The sequence below is a fragment of the Sitophilus oryzae genome, unplaced genomic scaffold (genome assembly GCF_002938485.1).
Source record: "Sitophilus oryzae breed Bouriz unplaced genomic scaffold, Soryzae_2.0 scaffold_1494_pilon_pilon, whole genome shotgun sequence".
In the NCBI taxonomy this organism is placed as follows: domain Eukaryota; kingdom Metazoa; phylum Arthropoda; class Insecta; order Coleoptera; family Curculionidae; genus Sitophilus; species Sitophilus oryzae.
In genome coordinates this window covers 1624795-1651664 of record NW_022146163.1, presented here as the reverse complement: position 1 = coordinate 1651664, position 26870 = coordinate 1624795, and the positions used below count along the sequence as shown (strand labels likewise).

General features: G+C 32.4%; 1 protein-coding gene across 5 annotated transcripts in view; it reads left to right on the top strand.

The window, feature by feature from the left end:
- Positions 1-26058, top strand: part of LOC115877486 (PDZ and LIM domain protein Zasp-like) — a 129247-nt gene extending 103189 nt beyond the window's left edge. For 3 of the 5 annotated variants that reach the window (XM_030893666.1, XM_030893665.1, XM_030893668.1), the window contains exons 10-16: positions 990-1166; positions 3090-3261; positions 7705-10849; positions 18731-18917; positions 20668-20788; positions 20850-20965; positions 25005-26058. In XM_030893666.1, coding sequence (XP_030749526.1) covers positions 990-1166; positions 3090-3261; positions 7705-10849; positions 18731-18917; positions 20668-20788; positions 20850-20965; positions 25005-25082 — 3996 coding nt within the window. In that variant the 3' untranslated portion in view covers positions 25083-26058. The remainder of the gene's footprint in view (positions 1-989; positions 1167-3089; positions 3262-7704; positions 10850-18730; positions 18918-20667; positions 20789-20849; positions 20966-25004) is intronic. The other 2 variants (XM_030893669.1, XM_030893670.1) reach the window with 1 other exon arrangement.
- The last annotated feature ends 812 nt before the right edge of the window (positions 26059-26870 follow it).

Here is a 26870-nt window from a genome sequence, read left to right as displayed (position 1 = left end):
GGCAATTCAATTATCTACTTTTATTTTAAACAAAAAACTTATTATATTGTTGAGTTTTATACGTAGTTAGTTTTCAAATTACTAGCTAATGCACATGGTCTTGTCTGCATGATGCACTCTTTTTTACACTAACCTCAGAGTATTTAAAAAGACATAGAAATAATCGCAAAAGATTTACATATCTATGAGTCAAAAGATAACTGTTCTCGGAAAGGATAGTGATAGTAAAGTTAGAAAATAGTGATTGATTATTGACCATTTTAAAATATAACCAAACTATCTAAGAGTAAATCCAATGTCTAAAGAATACAAGGACAACATGTAACGCCCATATACTGGCTGCCGCAAAATTTGTGATGTTAGACCCCATCATTTTGGAGCCTACGGATGAATCACCACCTCGTCAACAGCGACAATTTTAGCGATTTTTAATAATTTGTTGTGTGTTGTGAACTTTGTATAAACTTTATATATGGTGATGTGTTCAGTTTTCAAGTGTAAAAGCAGCAACGATAAGAAAGAGCCAGGAGTTGCTTTTTATAAGTAAATAAACAGTCCACTCCACCTTTTTAGCGTTTTCTTATTGAATTTGGTAATTATTTTTGTGATATTATATTATGTACTTGATATGTGCTATGAGTCGATGCTAGTTTTGTACCTTTTGTTAACATTTCAATAAGTTTTTTTCGTAATTAATTAGTATGATACCGCCGCCTCCACCATAGGCGTAGTCAAAACATTTATTAAAAATATAAATATCCTTTCAAGCAGCTAAGTTAAGAAAAATATGTGCCACAGCACTGTTTGGTGACATCGTAACAATTTGCTCTCGGGTGTTATTTGTCCTTGGATTCTTTAGTCATTGTATCCATTTTAAAATATAACCAAATTATCTAAGAGTAAAAATATAAAAAAGAACAAAACATTTCAGAGGATATCATATACCAATCTGTGTCTTTTGCTGCTCTGAGAAACTAACTTACTTTTAGCCACCTGCGGAAGAACCAATAGCCACACCTCCAGCTGACGTAGCTTCGAAGCCTTTCGCACCATCACCGCAGTTAAATTCTACAGCTCCATCTAGCGAACCTAACCCTAACATTTCCAGTAACACATCTCTGTATAATCCTTCCGCTCCTCTATCTTTCAGTAAATTTATTAACAAGGTGAGTGGGAAAGTATACCCCCAAATTTAACAGTTTTGTTATAGGTGATTAAAAAAGTATATAAAGTCATTTTTAAAGATATTATAATAACCGTTATTCCGATTTAAATGAGATTTGAGGTGTCTGTTTTGCTAAGTGCTTTAAAATTTGATTTTCACAAAAATTAAGAAAAAGTACGAGAAAGGTGAAAACTACCCCCACCCTTACGTAAATTTTAGTAGAAATATTTTCCAACACCATCGACGACTGATTTTGACCCCAAATCTCATTCAAACTGGAATAATGGTTCTTAAAATATCTTAAAAATTGTATTTATTCTTTTAAAGTTTGATGCCCTCTAACGGATAAACGAGTCACTATTGTATAGAGGTAAATTGTGTTCAATGAACTTATTTTGATTCCAAAAATACGTATAGTAGTTCTATACAGGGTGTCCGGAAATTAATGTAACAAAATTTGGTTATAGATTCTTGAAAAAAAAATAGATGACCCGTATTTTTTATTTTTGGCCAGGGGCCCCCCTTTTCGGATTTACAGCCCAAAGTCTAAAGCTGTTTGATCTCGATCTGCATTCAATCACATTTTGTCATTTTTAAATAATAAATGTAATTATTTTTAAAATCAAAGCGACAAAAAAATTTCTAAATTCAATGAGCTTTCTAACGAGCTAATAATTTTAAAGAAATTTAAACACGTGACCGAAGTTTTGGGGCTCCAAAAGCAAGGCGGCCCACGAAAAAGTGTCTTAAGAGGCTTCTTCGGCAAAAAGCATAGCAGGGGGTTTTGTGTAAAACCCCTGTGTACCAAATTTAGTGATTTTCGTCCAACAGGGCACTGAGATATTAAAAAAACTCTTTTTAGGGACGAAATTCAGGGGGCTGTAAATCCGAAAAGAGGGGCCACTGGCCAAAAATAAAAAATACGGGTCACCTACTTTTTGAAGAATCTATGACCAAATTTTGTTGCATTAATTTCCGGACACTCTGTATAGGGAATATTGGGATACCCTCTACTTTTTTTCATGGTTAGTCTGACCTTTTTATTGTTAATCTAAGGTCTGGCCCAATCTGACCAAGACAAAATACTTGGTTTGTTAAATGAAATATATTAATGGTTATAGTTGTGCCATTAGAGATAATCATACAATATAGAGACAGTACAGAATATCGTCTGAATTATATTTAAAAACAGCCAAAGATATCATGAACGCAACTTTACCATTTACCTAATATTTCATGAAACAAGCTAAACGTTTTTATTTTTGATAATTACTCGGTGAATCTCTTTGTTACTTAAAAGGGGTTGGTTCTTGACTCCTGAATATGAAGACATATTCAGATATTTAATTAAAGGATATTCATATTCATACTTCTATTTAAGATGAAAGCTGGTCCTTACTTTTCTTCATTTTGTTTGAACAATAAATACAAGTTGAAGTGTATGGAAAATTAGTTTTCAAATCTAATTCTTTTAATATAGCTTCACTAGCCTTCCATTTATTTCTGCATAAAATTCACTGCTTGGCCTATAAACTGCGACATTTTTTATGACAAAGTTTCGTAACTCATATGTTAACTGTAAAGAGACTTCTCGAATTGGTTGTGATTTTGTATACATTTTGTAGACATTTTATATTTACGAGATCAAGAAAAAATGTCTAGACCAACTTAATGTATTTAACTAGGATTTAAAAAGCAGTTATTATTTACATCAACAAAGCTCACCTCTTTAGCAAGACTTAAGGGACATAAAGGGCCATTACTGCCCTTATGCTAGTAAAAAAAATTAAGCTTAAAGTATAGCAACACAATTTATTTAAACCAAAAACTCGTAATACAAATCAGTTAATATACTAATATATCTGAACCATAATGTTGCGTGTGCTGATTATGCATCAGATTATCATTTTCCATATTACTTTAGTCGGCAGCCTCATCTGGACCCAAACCGTTCTCCAGTGTCAGTGCTCCACTCTCTCCTGGAGGCACTTTACCCAGAGCTGCACCTCTATCTCCACAGAGCAACTTTAACAGAGCTCCTCTATCTCCACCATCTGCACCATCTTACAGTTCTTACAGTCCTGCCTCAACAGCTGGTAAGTTTTTAATAATGTCTAAACTTCCATACTCTTCCAATTATCTATCCAAAAATCTAATAAAATATGTTTAATAGAATTTAAAAACAATTTTTATGGACAATCAGTTATATTTACACCAACAATCCAATAGTTGAATGAAGAAAGAATGATTATTTATTTTTTTATTAGATTTTTGCAACTATTTCTTATTTGGATCAAATATACGTTTAGACTTTCTTATCTATGTAATTATATTATTGCAAAACATAATATGTTCAAATTATAGTAGCATATAACTTTGCACACAAACTATGTTATGTATAGTTAGAGAAATACCGTATTATTGGAAAAAACGGTATGACAGTGGCTTCCGAAATGATAATCTTGCAATTGCATAAAAATTGTTAAAAATTCAATTTAGAAATTTTAGAAACAAAAATTAGTAAATTACATAATACACAACATATTTAATAATCACATATACATTATTGCCCTACAGAATATAGTATCATTTCTAAGGTCACTATGGCGTTTTTTTTTGGAAGAAATAATAATTAAATTGCAGTAAACTTCTACCTTAATTTGTTTTGAGAAATTAATGAAATACAGTAATATTAGACTTACAGCCAAATCAATATTTATCCGAAAAGAATTATACAAGAATAAATAAAGACTGTAATTAAACTGCCGTTAAACGGTAGCTTACTAAAATGCGGTTAATAGGTATGACGTCGTTGATGTGACGCACTTGACGGCTTTATGAAATATAGGAATTTTATAAGGACTAACCAACGCTATCCACCCCTCCAAATAACCAACTTAACCAACGCAACTAATCTCAACACAGATAAAATATATAAAAAACAAATATAAATTAATAAAAATCAACCAACCCCACCAAATAACCAACTAACCAATGAATTAACACCCTCCAAATAACCACGCTAACCAACCCGCCAAATAACTAAACCAAGCCAACCAAAAAGAGTGAAACCAATGCAATAAGATCACGCTATAAGCAAAAAAAAAATAAAAAAAAGTCTTGGTCGGCGTGAGATTTGAACTACGGACCATTCGCTTACGAGGCGATAGCCTCAGCCACTGACCCCCAGGTGCTCTTGCAAGATGCTTAAGGTTAGACATTACTTTCCGCCGACATGAACGACCCAATATCTATTAACGGTATTTTAGTAGGCTACCGTTTAACGGCTGTTTAAGTACATCGATAAATAAAGTATCTCCATTGAGAGCATACTTTACACGTTGCATAGACATATTTACAAGAGAGCATAGACACGTTGTTGCTTGTCATTGTCATGCTTGTCATCAGTTCAGAGGTTGAACTCGTTGGATACACTTTAAAATTTAAAAAAAGTACTAAAAAAGAAACGCTATATAACAAAATATAAACTTTAGCTTTACTGGTAGAATATAGAGTCGGTGTTTTAACTTATTATACATTGTATATGTCCATGGTATATTAGCATCCTATTCTAATTCTTAGGGCGAACTTCTACACATAACCCTTCAAGTGGCCTTTTCAGAGGTACAAACCAGGCTCTTGTTCTTTACCCTGCTTTAGTTCATAGCTAACTTTTTTAAGTCATTCATTTATTATTTATTTTGTAATACCTTGCAACACCCTTTATTCATACATCCCATTTTCAAATCTGATCACTTATTATTTTTATTAAGAATACTAAGTTATATTATCTGTATTATCTACTCTTTTAAGTTTTCCTATATGTATGGAATAGCCTCGAAAGTTTCAACGATTTTTTAAATTGAATATCTGTGTATTAAGTTACAAGATATTGTCATTGTATACACAATTTAGGTATATTAGAAAACCGGGGTTTGTAATAGCACAGCCTAATCATTAGACAGCCTGTCAATTTACGATCATTTAGATGCAACTTTGTGTATGTCCACGGATTGTCTTCATGAGAGGAAAAACATTGTTGTTATTGACATGTGGAGAAAAATTTATTCTTTATAAAAATTTTTGCTTGTTCAAAAATGGTTATTTCCACATTACTTTTTCAAGTTGCCATACTGTTTTAGAAAAAATTAAAAAAAACATCAAACAAGTCTTAAAAATCAAACGGCGGCGGCGTTTCTATGGTCATATAATTTCGATATCGTTCTTTTATAGATGGTTATTTTTAATTTTGATTAACGTCATATTTTTTGCTGTTACTAAAGTATCACATTTTTCGATAACTATTATTACCCTTTTCGTAGCGTTGAACTAAATAAATTTTGTGCTACTGTAAGTATAAACGGGATTAACCATTTTAGAACAAGCAAAAATTTTTATTAAGAATACATTTTTCTCAAAATGTCAATAATAAAAAAGTTTTTCCTTTTGTAAAGACAATCCGGGGACAGTATAGAAAATAAAAATACAAAAAAAGAAAAATTGAAAAAAATAACTTTTTTTAATTTCGAAAGTTTACTATGTTCGGATTTATCCGGCTCGAAGGATCAATGTTTTTTTTTTAATTTAAATGAAAGAAAATATTATTAAAGAAAATAATTTTTTTTAATTTTTATTTTTTTTACATTCAAAAGTAACTTTAAAAGGCATGTTTATAATTATCTATGATATAATTGTCTAGCCCATCTACATTTTTTTTTGGTCCTTCGAGCTGGATACTGTATAGGAAACTCTTAAATCTACATTTATTTTTGTTGTCATTCTTAATTACGTAAAAAGAAATATAGATTTAAGACTTTCCAAAACAGAAATGACTTTATTTTCTAATTTAATGAGAGGCTAAAAAGCCAAATAATTAAGCTTCAAACTGCTTAAAAAATCATCAAAATGAACCCACTAGATCAAAATATATTGAACTTTGAATTGCATGTTTTTGATGCGGGTCAGTGAATATTAAAAATAAATAATGGATTTGGTCCACTTTTACTCTAGACCAAGGAAACTAGGTCTGAAAGATGTTTTATAAATTCTATAGAAATTTTCTTCAACTTATTTTAGTTATCTCAAATGACAATGTTTTGTGATAGACAGTATAGTAATCTCTTTTCAAGTGTACTGACCCATCGCATTGCTTTTCCATAGACCTTGATTGGTATTCGTTGTCACTGCAAGCATTTTAAAAAGTTAATTAGCTTCATGTATTCATCGTATTCCAATACTTATACAACTGCCTCTCTGAATAGATTTGCGAAATCGATAATAGTTTCCTAAAATAGTATAACCAAAAACACAAGGTCAATATCGATCTTTTTTCTATTACAGATTGGTCTTTTAATTCCAAGCCTAGGCCCTTTTCCTTAGTATTGGATTAAACAAGCTTTTTAAAAAATTTGCTTGCTAAATTATGGCATTTCCAAAGTTTTTTTTGAAATTCTAACAATATACAACTCACTCTTATATTGGCCTGATTGAAACCAATAATTTTCTATTGTGTACGCGTTCATTTGACATAATAATATTTTATAATGTAAAAAAAACATATTTTAGTTTAGTCTTGGAGTAGACTTTGTTTTTTGGTTTGAATTTAGTTCTATGTTAAAAATAAGAAATGTTTTAAAGAAATATATAAAATAAGATACAAAAAAAGGACAGAGAATATCGAAATATATTTATTCATATCTTAAGGTTATGTAAAGTGATCTGAAAGGAAGCCAAAAATGCAATAATATACAGCGTGTTCCATTTAAAAAAATCATCCAGGTCCACTCACACTTTTTTGAGCCACCCTATAGAAGTTAAAATATTTTCCTGAAATACATCCTGGTACATATATTTTAGAATTGCACTTAAAGAAAATTCTCAAGTTTTTTATTCTAGGAGGTACGATGCCCGACGCACTATTGCCGGACCCTGTATAGAGACTTCACGATTTTTAAATTATTTCTGCTTAACAAAAATTTAAACCAAAATATAAAAGCTACTCCAATACACCTTAATTATACAAGTTTCTCATACGATATTATTTATATACATATTAATTAAAATTTATTTCTTAACTATTCTTTCTTATAATTGTTAATAAAACTACAAATGGTCTGGTCTTTTAGTATTCCTATTTAATATTTAATAGATGATAATCCTAAAAATATTAATAAAATTATAGATACTACAAGTAAAAAAATATTTAAAAAAACCTTTTTATTTTTATCGGAATTTTATTAATAAAAAATTAGTAAAAAGAAATATTTTGTAGCTACGTTGATATACAATTCATCGTCAGTCATCATACACAATACACCCATAATTTTAATTAGTTGTAAATAAACATACCTAGTTTTTACAGGACACTGCATTTCACGAATAATTGCTTTAAACAAAATCTAAACATACCATAGTTATACTATTTTGTGGCGATTTTTACTACTAAGCAGCTCTAACATTTTTTCTTTTCTTTTTTGCTTTATTTGTTTCACCTCTTCCTTTGTTTTTGTGTTTGATCTTGTGTGATATCGCATCGTAAGGGCGCAGCACTAGCATTGTTTGGCCTCCCCAGCAAGACTCCGACCTCCCCACAGCTTGTCCCTTATTTTACCCTCCTCCCTCCAAAGTTGAGACTGAACTTGTAGAGAAAAGAAAAAAACAATCAAAGTTTGAAAGCGAGTACTTCAGCGAAGAGCTCGAAGACGTCAATATGGACGAAACTACTTCGTTTTACTCCGAAGAATTATGTTTCTCAGGTAGAAGAAGCGCTGTGGAGTGCGTAGAATTACTCTCTGATACTTTAGACACGCAAAAACTTGTAGAAAATGTGATAAAGTCTTCTCCGATGCTTGCTACTCCGTCTCTAGATATCGGTAAGAAAGTCGAAACTTGCAAGGAGACTTGCACCAAAGCCAGATGTATAGAAAATATAGAAGCTTGCGAATTGAGAAGACCGACACAATATACACCCAATACTATCGAATTTCAAAATGTAAACAGAGTACAGAACACCGTTTCTCAAAGATGGGAATCGTCTCTAACACAGGCTGTCCGTACTACTGCTCCAGATTCTGACACATTTGTCCGAATTCCTTCAAGAGGAGCACCCAGTCCTATGAGATCAGCTCTAACAATCGCACCAGCACAACCTTTCAATCCTCAAAGTCAAAGCATCTTAGATCCAGTTCCCCTTCCTGAACAGACCGAACCGTATTTTCCTCCAGAACATCCAATCCTTCCTGTAAAAAAGGAGGAGGAACCAAAAAAGTTGGAAAAACCACCGATATCCAAACCAAAAAGTCCTTTTACGAAAGCTCTAGAAATTGCACCGGACAGGCCATTTACTCCGGCTGGTGGAGTACCGTTAACACCGCCACCGGTTAAGAAAAAGCCTAAAGATGCTTTGGATAAACTTCTAGATGAACTCCCTAGACCTGGCGAGAAGCTTGATATGAGATCTGCTCTAACAACAGCACCTGACAGATCCTATACGCCATTATCAACCGAATATAGTAGTACTTCAGAAGAAACCAAAAGTATGAAAGAAAGCGCATACAATATCGATAGATCTCACCTCGTGAAGCCTTTAAAACCTGAAGAATTGCCTCAATCGTTTAAAATGAACACACAGGAGCCGAAGCCTCCTAGTTATTACGCTCCGGCAGTTATCGAAGAGAGAATTAAATCAGAAACGGAATTGGAAGAAATGCGTAAAGCAACTAAAAGCAAAGAAACAAGAATAATCGAAGAAGAAACCATGCAACCTGGTCAGATCACTCAGCAAATTATAACCCAAGAAGCACAATCAAACCCAGGCACTTTTGCACCTTTATTTCAAGGATTCTCTTGCTCGTTTAAGAACAAGACCGATCATTCACAGTTTTCTATAGAAGTTTGCACCACCCCGCCGGTTCCAACTCCTCCTCCAAAACCACAAACACCTATTTCTTATATTGCAACAGTCGAAGAGAGACCAGCAAAGATTACTAAGCAAAAAATTATTGAAGAAAAGTCTGGATCAGAGGAAATGATGAAACGACAAGAAAAAACGAGCATGGAAACTAAACAACAATATATACAAAAGAGAGATGTGCAAAAACAAGATGTACAGAAGCAAGCTGAAGAAGTTATTCAAGTTAAACCATTGCCAGTTACTACGTTGTTACATAAGCCTGAGACACTTCCCAGTTATCAGATGGATTTAAAAGCTACAGCTGAGGCGGATTTGATCTTAATGGAGAAACGCCAGAAAGCTCAGCAGAGATTGGAAGAGCAGAAGAGAGAGCGCGAACAGCAGAAGATTGCTGAAGTCTCCACTACACAGAAAACGGTTCAAGGAATTTCCATCCAACAAGAGGCTTTGCCTCCAAAACCTATTATTAACATAGACCCGAGTGAAGCTATGAACCCATCACCCTCAGTTCACTTTCAACCCGTTTCTGAAAAACCACCCAGTACTACATTTTCTCCTAGACCCAGATCGATTACTCCGAGCATGATCAACAAAGCTCCACCTCTACTTCCTTATTACCAGGACAATTTGGTAGCGCAATTTCACTCTGCTGTCGGATCAAACGTTTTGGATCCTACTACTCCGGAAATCTCCAGATCCCCCAGTCCTCATCCTGAAGCGCGCAGTCGTAGTCCTTCGCCGTTCCCTTCGAGAAGACAGGAACGAGCTAAATCCCCTGCTGAAGGACCTCCTCCCAATCCGTTACAATCTTCCAGACCTCTTCCTACACCTCAAGATTTTAAAATACAACAAGCAAAAGAAAACGTTAAGACATATTTATCAGGTTATAAGAGTCATGAGGAAGTTTCAGGACATGCAGCTGATATTAGTCAAGTCAGTCAGAACGTTGCTTATCCATTATCGAGTGCTCAAGCGTGTGTGCAGACTGGTAAAGTTCAACAACAGGTAGATAGCTGCGAGAAACAGCGTTTGCAAATAACTGACGCTCAAAAGCAGGAATGTCAAGTTGCTAAAAGTTCAGACAGGATATCGACGACAAATATATCTGAGAAGTCTCACCAAGAACAACTAGCTGCAGAACGGCATTCTCAATCACAGACCGTTGAAAGATCTGCTGACGGGATAACTCAGGTTCAAAGAAAGAAAATTGTAACTGAAGAATATGAGAAGAGTCATAAAGAAACTAATATTCAAATCGAGAAAAACGTTACTTCAGTAAACCGGAGGCCTTTTTCAAAAGTTAATGTTCCTTTAGTCGAAGGACCCACTGCTCAATCATTTCACGTTACCAATCCTCGACATTTGTCTTTTGAATCTAAAGAACTACTCATGTCTCAGCAAGAGTCTGAGAAGCTTAACACTCAAAACACCTTGCAAGAAGCATCTCAAAAGTTATCGTGTCAAAATTCAGATACCAATCAAAACCAGTCATCTCGAATTCCTTCCAGTTGTCCTGTTCAACCTCCTGTCCGTCATGTTTATCCTCCCGGGTCACTTGCTTCTATTAAGCACGTGCAGCCGCCATGTGCTAGCCAAAAACCTAGTCAAAACGTTACCAAACCCAATGTTCCTAAACCCACTGTAGGTTCTGGCAAAGGAAGACAAGCGGGTGGTATCAAGGTGGCGCCTAACAGGGGCAGAGGGGTGCTGAACACTGGATCGTTGAGTGGTCCCAGGGTACCATTGTGCGGACATTGTCACGGTCAGATAAGGTAGTTACTGTGTTTGGTGTTGTGTGGTAGTTTCTTTTCGGAGAGCTTTGTTTTTATGTTTTTTTTTGAGTGTCAGATTATCTACTAATAGCATATTGGGTACTATATGATGAGGAAAAAAACGGCGTAAAGTTGGCTTGGAAATGGCTGTTGATGACATTTATCATATAAAATCACAACAATGTTCATATTTCAGCCAATTCCAACGCCATACTTTTTTTTCGATTCTACGACATTTCAATAAAATATGGTGAGTCTTAAAGAAATGTAAATATTTTTAGGGGTTATTAGGATATTTTGACTTAAAAAATTTAGATTTTTTTTAAATATTGAATTTTTTTAATTATCAGTTAAAAAACATAATATCTTGATAATATGATAACATAGGCAGTAGAATAAATTTACAAGAAAGAAAATCCAGAATGGATCCAGTGTTTCTCAAAATTTAAGCAAAAATCATTTTTTATTTTATTTTCAAAGTAAAATACCTCGGTTATTTTTAACTTATTTGAAAAACGGTAAAGAGAAAATATGTTTCTTTTATCGAGATCTACCAGGTCTGAAAATATTTGCTTTTATTTAAGATACACCCTGTAGAACTGTTTGTGGTTTTTCGAGTTTTACAGATATTGCAAATATAAATAGGAAACATTAAAATACATTTTTAAAAATATTTTAAAATAAAAATAAAACAAAATAAAGAATTTCCCTTATTGATCAAGAATATACAGGGTGTCTCAAAAATATGTGCCATCTCTCGGGAGATTCCTCATGTAAAAATAAGATTTATTTTTCATATCAACATAGGTCCGATTCTGCTGTGTTTCATAGCTATAGGGTGTTAAAATCTTAGTGACCTTTCAATTTATTATAATTTCCTTCCAAGTACTTTTAGCGTTTTGCATGAAATTTTGAGGGTAAAAGTTACTGTAAATGCGACATATTTTAAAGCCTATAAAAGTGTCGACATATTCACCAGGGACGTGCATATGGGTTATCACTGGAATATTTTTCTAAAAAAAACGCCACTGACTTTTTCTCTTGGTAGCGAAATAGTGTAAGCAGTTTAATACTGATTATAAGTTGTCTCTTGAATTTTTTTAATTTGCCTTGATCCAAGTCTAATAGCAACCTTTAAAAAATGTTAATATCATTAACTTGCAAAAGTTTTAAATAAGTACTCATTGATTCCCATCAAAAAAATATGAAAAAAAGTTCCTATAAACATGGGTATGGAAATGTATAGTTTTAAAGTTAAAGGATGTTAAAACTTTTTAAAATTAGGTTTTTTTAAAAATAATTTAAATTGCTGTATGTTGGACTAATAGTAATAATAACTAACAGTATTTTAGTAACATTTAATAATAAATTAGGTAAATTATATAACTTACTAATTTTATTTTTATTTCAATTTTATTAATTGTGATTAATAAAATTGCGTTTATCTCATCAAGGAGGCCGAAATGGGCAAAATATTAAGAGACGACTTTTAATTGGCATTAAACGGCCTACACAATTTTGATATCAAAAGAAAAAAAGTCAGTGGCGCATATGTTTTTTTTAAGTATCCCTGTGATAATCCATATGCACCTCCCTGATGACACGTCCCTGAGTATCGACACTTTTTTTAGCATTAAAATAAGTAACATATATAGTAACTTTTACCCTCGAAATTCCATTCAAATCACTAAAAGTACTTGGAAGAAAATTATAATAAATCGAAAGATTATTAAGATTTTATCACCCTGTAGCTACGAAACAAAGCAGAATCGTATCTATGTTCATATGAAAGATAAGTCTTATTTTTACGTGAGGAATCTCCCCACGAGAGATGGCACATGTTTTTTGAAACACCCTGTATATGATTTCGAAAGGCCGATATCAAAATAAAAATTACAGCACTAATAGTTGTCTGTACGAGTAATTACAGAAAATAAGTGTCTTTGTTTTTCCAATAAACAAAATTTTAACATTCCATATGCAGAAAATTACAATTTAACCAATTCTTATTCATGATTATGTTGTATTTTATGCGTTTTTTTTTATTTTATTAACAAACTCGTTTTCTTTTGCATGTTTTTTTTGGTGTGTTTTGTTTTAGAGCATGCCAGTATAGTGTTTCACACTAACCAATCGGAAATTCGTTCCAACCCGGATGAAACTTGCCACACTTTACCTACAGCGATCGCATCAGTGCCAGTTTACAGTGAAATCAATATCACCATTCCTCATTCCTCGGTAAACTCTCCAAACCAACTAGATTCTCACGGCTCGTCTCCAAATTCAGATTTTTCATCGTACTCCTCCACTTCCAGCTCAAAAAGTCGAAAATCTCTTGAAATGGCCAAAGAAAAAGTCATTGAAGAAATTAACAAGTCTCTTATGCCCAAACTTAAGAGGGTTAACTTATCAGAAACTCAAAGTCCTCGACTGAATTTCGTTATTAACAACGTTCAAACGAGGATTGAAAATGACGTGAAGAGAGTCAAATCTGAATTGATTATTCCAGTCAATAATAATAATAATAACAGAGATGATAAAATTGTCACTGAAAATAACTTGCCCGATCACTTGACTTTTACACGCAACACAGTAACGCATGAGGATGTTAGGAAAGTAAATATTTCGAATTCGACAGTGGAGGAAACAAAGTTGGAAAGCAACAATATCGATCCTAATGTGATACCGGTTTGCTGGAAATGCCAACAAGAAATTGTTAGGTAAATTACAATGATTTATTTAAATATTGTAAAATATACCGGGTGTTTTTCAAAAACGGCTCGCCCCTATAATTTTTTTACCCTTTCAAACGAAAAAGCGAGAGTTGGTATGTTACGTGACTTAAATCAGGATTGACGTATTCAATTGTTTTCGGTCACATCCTGTTTCACCGGAATCCTGTTAAACCGAATCCCCGATATTTTTTTGCTTTATTTGATAGAAAATGACATTCTGAATAGAGTGCATAGACAAACAAATAAAAAGAGACTGACAAATCTCATGGTAAAGAGTGGGACCGCGTTCCCGTAGCGCAACTCAGAATAACAATTTTGAAACCAATTAGCAGGACCATGGCAGGACGTACGTCTTTATTGCTATCTTTCTTTATTATGTGTGCTTTATATGAAAAAGAAAGAGATAGGTATAAAACGTATCATAAGACATTATCGCACATTCTGGCTAGCGGAAAATTTAAATTAGTCATTATTAGTAGTATTCTTTCATTCTGAAACTGAAAATTTTCACATAAACTGATTTATTCCCTATACCACGTAAAGGGAACGCGGTGTAGGGAATAAATCAGTGTAAGTGAAAATTTGCAGTTTCTTTCAGAACGAAAGAATACTACTATTATAAGGGAAATTATAAAAAAAGCAAAAATTGTACTGTTTTATTAACATATTTATTTATACATAACAATAAATAAACTTTTTATAATATAATAACAAAAAATAACAGTGTTTATTCTACCCACCTACCAATTTTAAATGCAGAAGAACTGACTGTTGCAGGAAACGATCGGCCAATTTTTTTAAAGGGCATTAAAAATCTCATCCTGAACCATTTTTAAGTTCAGTTTTAATCCTAAAACAAAAGTAAAATAGGTATATTAATAAAGTTTCTAGTTACTATAAACCAGCTAACCAGCTATAAACTACCTACCCAAAAAATGAAAAAAATTAATTGTATTAATTTATTATGTTAAGAGAGGTTCGAAATATTTTTGACACTACTACTTCTACTTTTTTCTTAATAAGATGATAAATATAACTACTTACTTTTATTTTACCGGGTGTCTTTAACATATCTAGCAGAGAAAGGGGGCACCAATACATATAAAAAATAGATGATACTGACTCCTGCAGCAAATAAAATAGCAAATAGTATAACCTAAAATTATAAATAACAAAATATAAATACCTATATGGAACAAAGGAATGTGTTCCTTATCCATATTCATAAGTCAATAAAGTGGAGAGTTTAGAAAAAATGATAAATCACCAAAAGAAAAATTAACAAACATGACGAATTGTCATGATGTTGTCATCTTGGTTGTCATGATGTCGAAAACGAAAGGCGATTGTTCTAATTTCTACTTCGAAATTACGTTTTATATGGCTGCTTCTTTCTCTCTTGTTATATTAGAATGAGACAGTGGGCCCAATAGACGCAATGCGCAGATCAACATAAATAGAACGAAATTTTGCGTTCTGAGTTGCGCTACAGGAACGTTATCCCTCTCTTTGCCATTTAATTTGCCAGTCCCTTTTTATTTGTTTGTCTATGATAGAGTGACAGCTTATATCTCAACATTTGACATTTTCGGTTAAAAAAAAATAATATTTTTAATTTCACATTAGAGAGTCAATGGCTATGTCAAAAAAAAGAAAAATTTACTCGAAATAGCAAGTATGTGATATCAAAATATTCGAAAAAATGCCTTTTCCAAATATGCTAATGAGCCACCTTTGTTTCATTTGAAAAAATTTAAATATGATCAGCTTGACCATGAGGTCAAATGGTCAATGCCCCCCCCCCAAAAAAAAATCAGGAGAAATTTAGAAAAACTTATTTAAATTATACTTTTTGTAAATCAATTTTTTTCATCCTAAAATATTAAAAACTATTCCCAATTTGTGCAATTTTCGGTTGAAAACATTTTATATAACCCATTTTCTCTACTGCCGGTCAAAATTTTATTTTGTCCTTCTTTCCCGCTATGTTTTACACGTATTAAACTTAAAGTGCGCGGCTCGTGACGCCAACAAGGTAAGGTATACTATATAGAAAATATAATGGGTTAAGGTGCGATAGATATAGTTTATACTGCCAATTGACCACGTCGTTCATAAAAGGATTTGTAAAGTTTACTTTTTGTTAAACTTTATACACACTTGTATTTGGTAGTTTACTGACAGACGATATAAAAAGTGGCGGTTTTTGTTTTGTTGAGAAACCCCAGCTTGTTATTGTAATTGGTAATATTGTTTATTAGTTGAGAATCAATATAGTTGATTAAGAAATATCGAGTGCATTATTTCTATATAAATATATTTCGGGATTTCAGTCATATCGTTTGAAAAATTTTGCCGTTGGGGCAGTTTGGGTGTTTATAAAAACTCAAATTATAAAACAACCTAGGTTTTTGTATCGTTTATCGCGTATCGCGTATAATGTTTGGTTTAGTCAATGAAAATCAACATTGAAATTTTTAATATCGAAAAAAAATTAGTTTCAGTTGCCGTAGCTTTGTCGTAGGCCAGAGTTTTAGATGCAGCGTGAAATTTGTGTAGGTAATAAGTAATAATTCATAATTTTCTGGTTCTGGATAAATGATGAACTCTTGTTGACTGATTCTGGAATAGATATTTTCAAATAGACAACATATGGTGTTTAGTTTGTAAAATCGTGCGGTTAGAATAAAAGAAAACAATTGCTTAAATTTCGAAAAACGTTTAGAGAAAGAATTGACTTAAAATATAAAAAAAATGTGAAATAAAACTTTTAGAAATGTGTATGTGTATATATGTATTTATATTTTTGTGACATTATTTAAGTGTCTTTTAAATCCTACCGTGGAAAATTTGTGTAAAAAACATTGACTGGATTTTTAGTGACCACCTGTTTAAAAATGTAAGGGTAGGTTTCATTTTAACATAATTTGTATTTATTTTTAGATTTATTTTCCTATAACTAAACGTACAAGTTCCTTGAAAGAAACCAATTAAATTTGGTCGCGCCTTAAAAAAAATCGACGCAATATGTTTCGATATTGACCTCCCTACAATAATAACTACGAGCCGCCACTGAATATGATTAAAAATACGATTTGGGCATCTTTTAACTTTACTGCTAGAACAAGACACGAAAAAGGTTAGACGATCAAATCTATTTTTCCAATGCTTTTCCTCCAGATTAAAATGTAAAATACGATAGGTAAACAGTTGTTATATGATATCTCATTCTATTCATGTGTCATTTAGAAATATTGCGAGAGTGCCATTTAAAAATGAAAAGTTGTCGTCATTTCCGGTAAAACAGGAAGCGACTAAAAACAACTGAATACGTCAATCAATTCTTATTTATAACCAAATTAAAAAATTACATACCAAATCTACTTTTTACATGAAAAAATAAAAAAGTTTTAGGGGTGAACCAGTTTTGAGACGCACCCGGTATAAGATTTCGACAATGGCACTGAAGCAGGTCAGGTTAAAATCAATAAGCTCTGAGGATAAGGTACTGTATGGAAACGAAACAAATGTTGTCAATTATTAACAGAAAAAATATGCTTTACCTAAGCTCAAGGGATATCTCTAATTTTCGATCTTATTGTGAAAATATTTTTATCTAGATTTCTGCAACTGAAACTCAGGTAATTAATTATTTTATTGCTGTCTGTATTCAGCTGCAACCCAGTGCAGATGCCAACCAAAAAGATTTTTAAATTTCTGAGAAAAAATAATAATCCTCATTTAAAATATACACTGTGTCAGTTTTAAAACTTCCCACCCTTAATATATTTCATGCAGTTAAAAATAAGAAAAACCGAAATGACACGTCAATTTTATCTGTAAGGGGGACACTTTAAATTAATATTTTTAGCTTCAACCCCCTAGGAGGGGTAGATATCAGCCTTAAAATCTTAAATGGGAATGGGGATCAAGTGGCACATCATTTTAAAGGGCATTTAATTCTCTTTTCAGTGGTTTCTACTTTCTTGCCTTTTGTCCAGAGGTTTCCGAAAAATCGCGTTTTAAAGTTGCAGAAACACCAACACGCCTTCATTGAGATTTTGGTTTACAGACTAGTATTTACACAAAAATTATTGCAATGGATCTCCTTGTATTACAAATGATTAGAAGATTAGGTTACACCACTTACGCCCTATCCTATAAGTTGTTCAAAATGTTGTCCATTTTCCAGTAAACAATAATAAAGTCTGTTTTCAAACTCTTCCCTAACATTTCGGAAAATTTCACCGAGAATTTACCAGCATTCTGCTGATATAATTGGCCTTTTAAGATCATCAATGTCAGTAGGTTGTGTTTTATAAACAATAGATTTAAGATCCAACCAAACCAAACCAAACCAAAGAAAGAAGTCTGCAGGTGTTAAATCCGGTAATTTTGTAGGCTATTCAATTGGTCCCCTTCTGCCAATCCATATACCCGGATATCTATCGTTTAACCACTATCGGACCGGAAGAAAATAATGAGGTGGAGCACCGTCCTACTGGAATGTTAACAAATCCTCCTGTAAAACTGGATTACCCTCTGCTTCAATTTGAGTTTCTAGCTCTTGGGTGATAAGAAGATCAATAGTCTCTTGAAGCATATTAAGATATTAGCATATTGCCACCTAACCTTCTAATCATTTGTACTACAAGGAGACCCATTTCAATAATTTTTCTGTACATACTAGCGTGAAAACCAAAATCTCATTGCAAGCATGATTAATTGTTTTTGCAACTTTGAAACGCGATTGTTTGGAAACCTCTGGATAAAAAGCAACAAAGTAGGATAACATTGAAAAGAGAATTAAACGCCTTTTAAAACGATGTACTACTGACCCCTATTCCCATTTAAGATCGTAAGGGTGACATCTACCCCTCCTAGGAGGTTGAAAGAAAATGGCTAAAAATATTCATTTAAAGTGTCCCCCTTACAAATAAAATTGACGTGTATTTCCGATTTTTCATATTTTTAACTGCAAGAAAGATATTAAGGGTGGGAAGTTTTAAAATTGACATAGTGTTTAAAAAAACATATAAAATCATAATGACAATCAAGAATTAGACAAGAAATTTAAAGAAAAAAATTATTATACTGATTAGACCTATTTTCCTGCCGAAACTAATACATCTGCTTGTTTTATTAGGGGACCGTTCATTACCGCTTTAGGAAAAATTTGGTGCCCTCAACACTTCGTCTGCGCAACTCCTTCCTGTAAACGCTCACTGCAAGACCTAGGATTTGTAGAGGAACAAGGACAGTTGTACTGCGAGTACTGTTTTGAACAGTACCTCGCACCACCCTGTTCAAAATGTAACGCTAAAATTAAAACTGTAAGTACAATTATTGTGTACCTATAAAAATCCATAATTAAAAGTTCGTCTAGATAGACGACAAGCAAAACGCACGTCCAGTTATTTAATTTTAATATATTTTTACTAGATTTCTCCTAGCTAGATCTTCTAAGTTTCATTTTTAAATTATTTCTCACATACTAAACTTTTTCTAAGTTAGAGGTAGGTAAAAACTTAATCTATCTTTCAGGGTCCGCAGTTCCAGTGTAATAACTTTTTATTTCACTTTGAAAATTTGATAAAAAAATATTTTTTGTTAAAATTTTGAGAACCGCAAGATCTTCTGTGGGTTTTCTTTCTTATAAATTTAGTCTACTACTCTACTACCTATGTTGCCATATTATCAAGAAATTATGTTTTTTAACTAAAAACTAAAAAAATTTCCAAAAAATTTTTCAAAAATTTTCGAATTTTCATTTTTTTTTTTTGTAAAAAAAACTCATAGGCGTGTTTCTGGGGTTGAACTATGCTACCAGTTAAAATATTTGCACTTATTTCTGGGACACCCTGTATAAATATATACTGGGTGGTCCGAATTGTACTCCGGAAACTTTGGCAGCGTATTCTGCAGATAAAAATAAGTAAAAAAGTTCGTATAAATGTATGTCCTCAAATGCTTAGTTAGTGCGGAGATACAGGGTGTAAAACTTTTATTTTTATTTCGATTTTTTCCAAATAATGTATGAAGTAATGTCAATATTTGGATGAAAATTGGTGACTGGGAGTTTTTTGACATGAGAAATTTGATTCTGATGTTAATATGACCCCTCTTTCTAGGGGGCGCCACCTACATGTGTTTTAAAATTTGTTTGAAGAGTAATAACTTTTTGTCCGTACCTGTATAAAAATTCTGAGTAAAAAAATATACATTTACGACGTTTTTTACGTAAAAAATGTATCTTAGTAAAAATCGCTACAAGTAATGGTTCTCGAGATATTTGGAATCGCAATTATCAATACCTATCATCATTGACATAAATTAAACATGTTGATTAAATAGTTATTAGACTAAAATTATAAACTTGAAATGTTTTTGTGCCAAATGTTCAAGAAAAACTGTTTTATTATCATTTTTTCGCAGAAAAAATTATGATTAATTAAAAAAAAACCCAAATTTATTATTTCAGTCAAATAACTATCTACTCAACGTGTTTATTTTTTGTCAATAATGACTTGTATTGACTATTTCCATTCTAAATATCTTGAAAACGGTTGACGTAACGATTTTTTTCCAAGAGACATTTTTTATGTAAAAAATCACGGAAATGTATTATTTTTTCACTCGGTAGTCTTATACAGGTACTGACGAAAAGTTATTACTCTTCAAAACAGTTAAAACACATGTAGGTGGCGCCTTCTACAAATATGAGTCATATTGACTTCAAAATAAAATTTCTCATGTCAAAATACTCCCAGACACAAATTTTCATCTAAATATTGACGTTACTTTAAAAAAGGAAATTATTTGGAAAAAATCGAAAAAAAAATGAAACTTCTATACCCTGTATCTCCGAAACTAAGCCTTTTAGGACATGCATTTATATGAAGTTTTTTACTTATTTTTATATGCGGAATATGCTGCCGAAGTTTCCGGAATACAGTTCGGACCACCCTGTATATTTATTGGTTTATGCCTCGAAGGAGATTTATTTGTGTTTAATAATTCCATATTCTGATGTAAAAATGTAACGTTAAAACTATCTAATTTTTTTGATGTGATTTTTTACAGGATTGTTTGAAAGCCATCGGAAAGAACTTCCACCCCGAATGCTTCAACTGCTACTACTGTGGTAAACTATTCGGCAACGCAGCGTTCTTCTTAGAAGATGGTAATCCGTATTGCGAAAATGGTGAGTCTACATATTAAAAAATAAAAATTGGAGGTTTAATACAATATTGATATAATTTCAGACTGGAATGAACTTTTTACGACAAAATGTTTTGCCTGTGGTTTCCCGGTAGAAGCAGGCGATCGCTGGGTTGAGGCTTTGAACAACAATTATCACAGTCAGTGCTTCAATTGTACGGTATGTATTACTGAAGAGCTTATTAAAAAGACGTATTTAGTCTAGATTGTAGATTGTATGGGAGGGGGAAGTTAATCACCACGAACTTAGTTATAACTTTAACTTATCCTACAGTCTCAGGGTTTTGATAAAAGCCAGTATCTCAGACGGTTTTTTTTTAAAGGTAAGACAGTTTTACCTGAAAGGTAAATATCCATTTGAGAGTATTACTCGCGCGAGAAACTCTCGATAGTAGTTCAGGCATGTCGATACACGTCTGCGACTACCTATCGGGGAATATTCATTTTACTATCAATAGTGTACTCGCAACGATTTGCTCTCAAGTGTATACATATTATTTTTAATAGCGGATAGTTACTTTTGAAATACGATTACGTTTCGTATTGTGATAGTTCTAGCAGAGAATTATTAATTTAAAATGGCAGCTACTTGCAAAGAGTGGTCAAAAGACGATAAGTATATACGAGGAAAATATAGTTTTGTGGGATACCATGGGATGCTATGTTTCTTTCACACTATACATAAACAAATTAAATGAAAAATTACAAAAATACAAGCTGAATCAACACATACTAGAACTAACGGAAAGCTATTTAAAAAATCGACCACAAAAAATTTGCATGGAAAATATTGAAAGTAAAACTACCATGGCGCCATATGAGATACCGCGAGGAGGAAATCTACCACCTCTCCTGTATATCCTTTATACAAACGATCTCTGCGAATTAGCACTAAATGGTGTCATATATGGATATGCCGATGATACATGTTTAGTGTATACAGGAACAGATCAGAACATCCTTGAAACAAACATCAACAAAGACCTGCAAAAAGTACAAACATGGTGCTACAATAATCTCCTAACCATAAACGAGCTAAAAACAGAATATATGATATTTAAAACCACAAAACAAAAATTAAACTTACAAATAAAACTACAAAACCATATTCTACGAGAAACATCAACAATCAGCTATTTAGGGTTAAAAATACAAAATAACTTGAAATGGGATGCTCATGTAGTAAAGCTGAAAAATGAAAATATACGCACAATTGCAGCTTTAATAAAAATTCAAAAATTGATACCAAATAACATGAGAAAACCTTCATATCACTCACTGTTTACCTCAAGAATGAAATATTTAATGAATATATGGAGTAATATGACCGAAAAGAATTTCAACGCATTGCAACGTCAACAAAATAAAATTTTAAAATTAATATATAAATTACACAAAAGAACACCAACACATATTATTTGATACAGTGCAAAAACTAGATATAAAACAATTAATACTTTTTAATAGCTTACTAAATATTAAATTAAATACAAACAAGGAAGTTCACAATTACCGAACAAGGAGAAAGTCACATATTAGATGCCATAAAGTAAAAAATAAGACATTAACACAGAGACTAACAACAAAAACAATTCAAACATTCAATAGTTTAGCAGAGGAGGTAATAAAATTGAAATTTATACAATTCAAAAAGAGGATCAAATGGTTAATATACACTAAATCCAGAAATCGACGACAGAAATAATTAAGAAAAGAATGCCTTCGATACCATCTGGCCAGGATCTGGTACCAACAGGTCACTGATGCTGCGACAGATGAAGAAGGACGACACCCAGATCTTTTATGATATGTATATGCTGTACATTATTTATATGTTGTATATATTTTTTCTATGAGGGAATAACTAAATTGATTAAAAAAAACACAAAACACTTTAATACACAAAGAAAGACAGTTGATGAAACAGAAATCTCAAATGGATACCCTCCTGACAGATATGTGTGAGAGTAAGCATTTGGAGAGTTTTTAGTTATCTAGCCGATAGCAAAAATTCTTTAAATCGCTCTCAAATGGATACTCTCTTTAGAGTGACTATCGAATTCACTCGCACGAATTACTCTCAAATGGATACTTACCTTACAGAGGTTAGTTCTCTATCTCCGATGTCAGTCATACCAAAGTTTATGACATCAATACTGGTTGTAGTCTCGGCGCTCTCACTGATGAAGTGTTCTAGTGTTTCCCCAGCTTCCCCACAGAATCTGCATTCATCTTTGTTTCTTAACTTCAATCTACTGAGATGTTGATTCAGAAGGGAGGTGCTCCTGTTAAAAACCCCGTAACAATTCGAAGATTGTTCTTACTTAAGTCAAGGAAAATCGTTAATTTTTCTCGGTTGTAAATTCTGAGAAATTTCTTCGAGTGTTTTAGACTTTTGGAGGATCCCCCAAAGACACAGAGGCGCAAAGAGACACCCCTAAAGAGTATTGACGGTTAAAAAACCCTCCTCTGCCCTGCCACAGAACCGCATTGGAACCCGCTTTCGTATTTCTTCAATCCGACCGTTGTCCTTAAGCTTCTTGTACCAGACTCCTCTTTATATTCAGTAATATATCTTATAACTTTTGTAACTTTGTGCCAGGCATTTTTCCCGTCAACTAAGCTAATTTCTACATTTCCTCATGTTGAACACTTTTTTTGTATCTTGAAAATATTGACTTCTAATTTGATCCCATCTAGGGCATTCAAATAAGGTATCTTCTAGGTCATCTTCGACACGACAATATACAGGGTGGTCCGAACTGTATTCCTGAAACTTCGGCAGCATATTCTGCAGATGAAAATAAGTAAAAAAGTTCTTATGAATGTATGTCCTAAAATGCTTAGTTTCAGAAATACAGGGTGTAGAAGTTTCATTTTTACTTCGATTTTTTCTAAATAATTTCTGAAGTAACTTATATATATTTTTTTTGCTCAATAGTTTTATACAGGTATGGACGAAAAGTTATTACTCTTTAAACCAGTTAAGAAATATGTAGGTGGCGCCCTCTACAAGTAGGAGTCATATTTACATCAAAATCAAATTTCTTATGTCAAAAAACTCTCACACACCAATTTTGATTCAAATATTGACGTTACTTCATAAATTATTTGGAAAAAATCGAAATAAAAATGAAGCATTTTAGGACATGCATTTATACGAACTTTTTTACTTATTTTTATCTGCAGAATATGCTGCAAAAGTTTCCGGAATAAAGTTCGAACCACCCTGTATATACTGAGATGTGTTTTTTTCCGAACAAAAAGATATTTACCAAAGCACCTATAACCCGACAGCGCTTGCGTTACGTAGCCTCTAGAAATCTATTTTTGAGTGTTCGGGATAAGTTTATGTGTCCATTTGCCATATTTACTATTTTCCTATTTATTTTGCCACTCAGTAATCATTTTACTTCGGGCCTCTTGCCTTGGAAACCCACAGTAAGTTGCATGTCTTTCTTTTATGAAAAGGTCTATTGGAATTGCAGCTATAACGCAAGCACCTTCACCAGATATTGTTCTGTATGCACAGCAAACTCTGATGCATATTGTTCTCTATATCTATACTCTTATAAGTTTTAGCAGTTATTTTTTATTCTGCGTTTTATGGCAGAATATCTAGCATGGGTTCCACTTGGGAAGCAGAACGGTTCTGGTCCAGTTAGTGGGGGGTTAGTGGTTGCTTGACTATCGGATAAGATTTTCTCAATCTCTTGATGAGCTGGCACTCAAAGTAGGAGGAACTTTATTTTTTTTGCCTAATAGGTATAGAATTTTTGACCAACTTCGAATTGATGAGTTGATGCTGCTTGACTATCGGATAAGATGGCTATTTCTTGCTCCTATCTAAGATAAGTTGTACGCATCTTGCGACAGCGTAAATTTCTGCCTGAAGGATGCTGGGGTAGGTGCGGATTGGTTTGGAGTATTTAGTGTTTGGCCTAAATACTCCTGTCTCTGTTCCTGCTTTGGTTTTGAAAGCATTACTATACCACGTTATGGTATGATCTTTTACCTGCTGAGCTGGGGAGATAATATATAGTATATAGTAGATAGAATCTAGATAGTCAGTATTTATAACTGATTCCAAATATATTAGGTCGCAGAATTAAAGTACCCCCGTTTGTCATTCTTTTTAATGTAGCATTCTTTTAATCTTATTATGTTACTAATAATATTAATTATTATGTTTCTCGTAGATGTGCAAGAAGAACTTAGAAGGACAAAGTTTCTTCGCCAAAGGAGGACGTCCGTTCTGCAAAAACCACGCACGCTAACCACTGATTAACTATTTCTACAACCACAGGGTGGTTTTTTACATTAGTCCAATAAATTATACAGTTCCGATAACAGCATTAAGATATATGGTTTAATTATTTAATTAGATACAGTAAAAAATACCCCATTAGTTATTGAAATATTATTTATTTGATTTAACCATATGTCTCTTATACTATTATTTGTTCTGTATAAAAAATAACATGATGTATGTACACTTGCACATATAAGCATGAGCACTGAACCACCCTAGTTACCATTAATTTATTTTTTCCTTGCTTATACAATTTTTGAAAGGCCATGTCTTGCTTAATTATTTTTAGTTCAAGTTAAGTCAATTAATTTATGTTAAAATGTAAAATGTCATTTAAATTGTATTTGTGGTAGTTTGTACAAAACAAAAATAAGAACCTCTTTAATAATGTTTTTTTCCAACACTGATTCAACTATTTACTTTCGTAAATACAAAAATAACGAATCAGAATGGTACATGATGTTTTGTAAGGTTTTGTCTTACATTAAAGTGTAATTGTGTAAATTTATGTTGAATTTTTGATTCTCTTTCGTGGGAAATAATAAAAATGCAATGATATTTAATAAATGATTAATTTACGTACTGTTTCTGTCTCAGTCTCTCTGCACTGTTATATGTATAAAGTTTATATGTTTTCATTAAAGGTAACAAGAGAGAGAAATGTATTTATTAAGTTAAATAAAAGTTTATTTTCTATTTTTCTTGAAAAGTGTCAATTTATAAATGAAGCACGGGCTTTATAAAGTTAAAATAGTGTTTCTGATATAAACTAACTAATTTTCAATTTGTTTATTCCTTTGATTATTGTAGATATGTTAATATCTAATGTTACTTTTAATTGTTTCTTGATACGTCAAGTTGTGCCATGATATTTAGTGTAGGAGGATTGTTAGACAGCATATGTAATATTTACCATGTATAAATAAATGACTAAGATTAAGTTTAGATTGTTTTATTTATTAGAATCACATATACAGCGTAAAATTGAATTTTTAAGGCAGTGAATAAGAATCTGTTGAATAGAAGCATTTCTTTAGAATGCTATAGAATTGTCGGTTGATTGCAGTAAAGAATTAAACAATAGGTATATGAATTGATTTGTATATAAGTAACATTTGAGAGATCGCGTTAACATCTAAGCTAGTTTTGGGGCTATTTTGATGTCTATTTTATAAAAAAAAAACTACAAAAGGTTGATTTAGTTCCAATCTAGTTCACTGTTTTTAGTCAAAGTTGACGCTGACTTATTTTTTTCATTGAATTCATAAAATATCCCTCTTTATATCCCTCCCTGATATAAAAGCTAAACTTTGCGAACAGTCACCAGATGCCCTACTAGTCATTAAATTCAGTATAAATATTGACGCACATGTCATCGATTTGAATTTTTGTTACAGTAATGTATCTGTTTCATACTTTCATACTTTGAATAAGAAGACTAGGGAAGGAGCATATCAAAAATCTTAGGTCCACCTCGATGGGACTCAAATATGGCCGACTTAAATTCCGGTAACATCAGTGCCGTTCTAATTTTATTTAAAAAATGTAAAACTATGATGTAGGGTAGACGTGGGGTAGACTCAATAGTTTTTTTTTATTTTACGTTGTGAATAAATGTTGTTAGTTATTAAAATTGTTATAAAAACATATTATAATAAAAATAGATAAGTTTTAATAATTATTTATTAACACAAATATCCGATACCCTACTGAAGCAGGTAAGTCAAATTGACTTATCTAAATTCTTTAACAT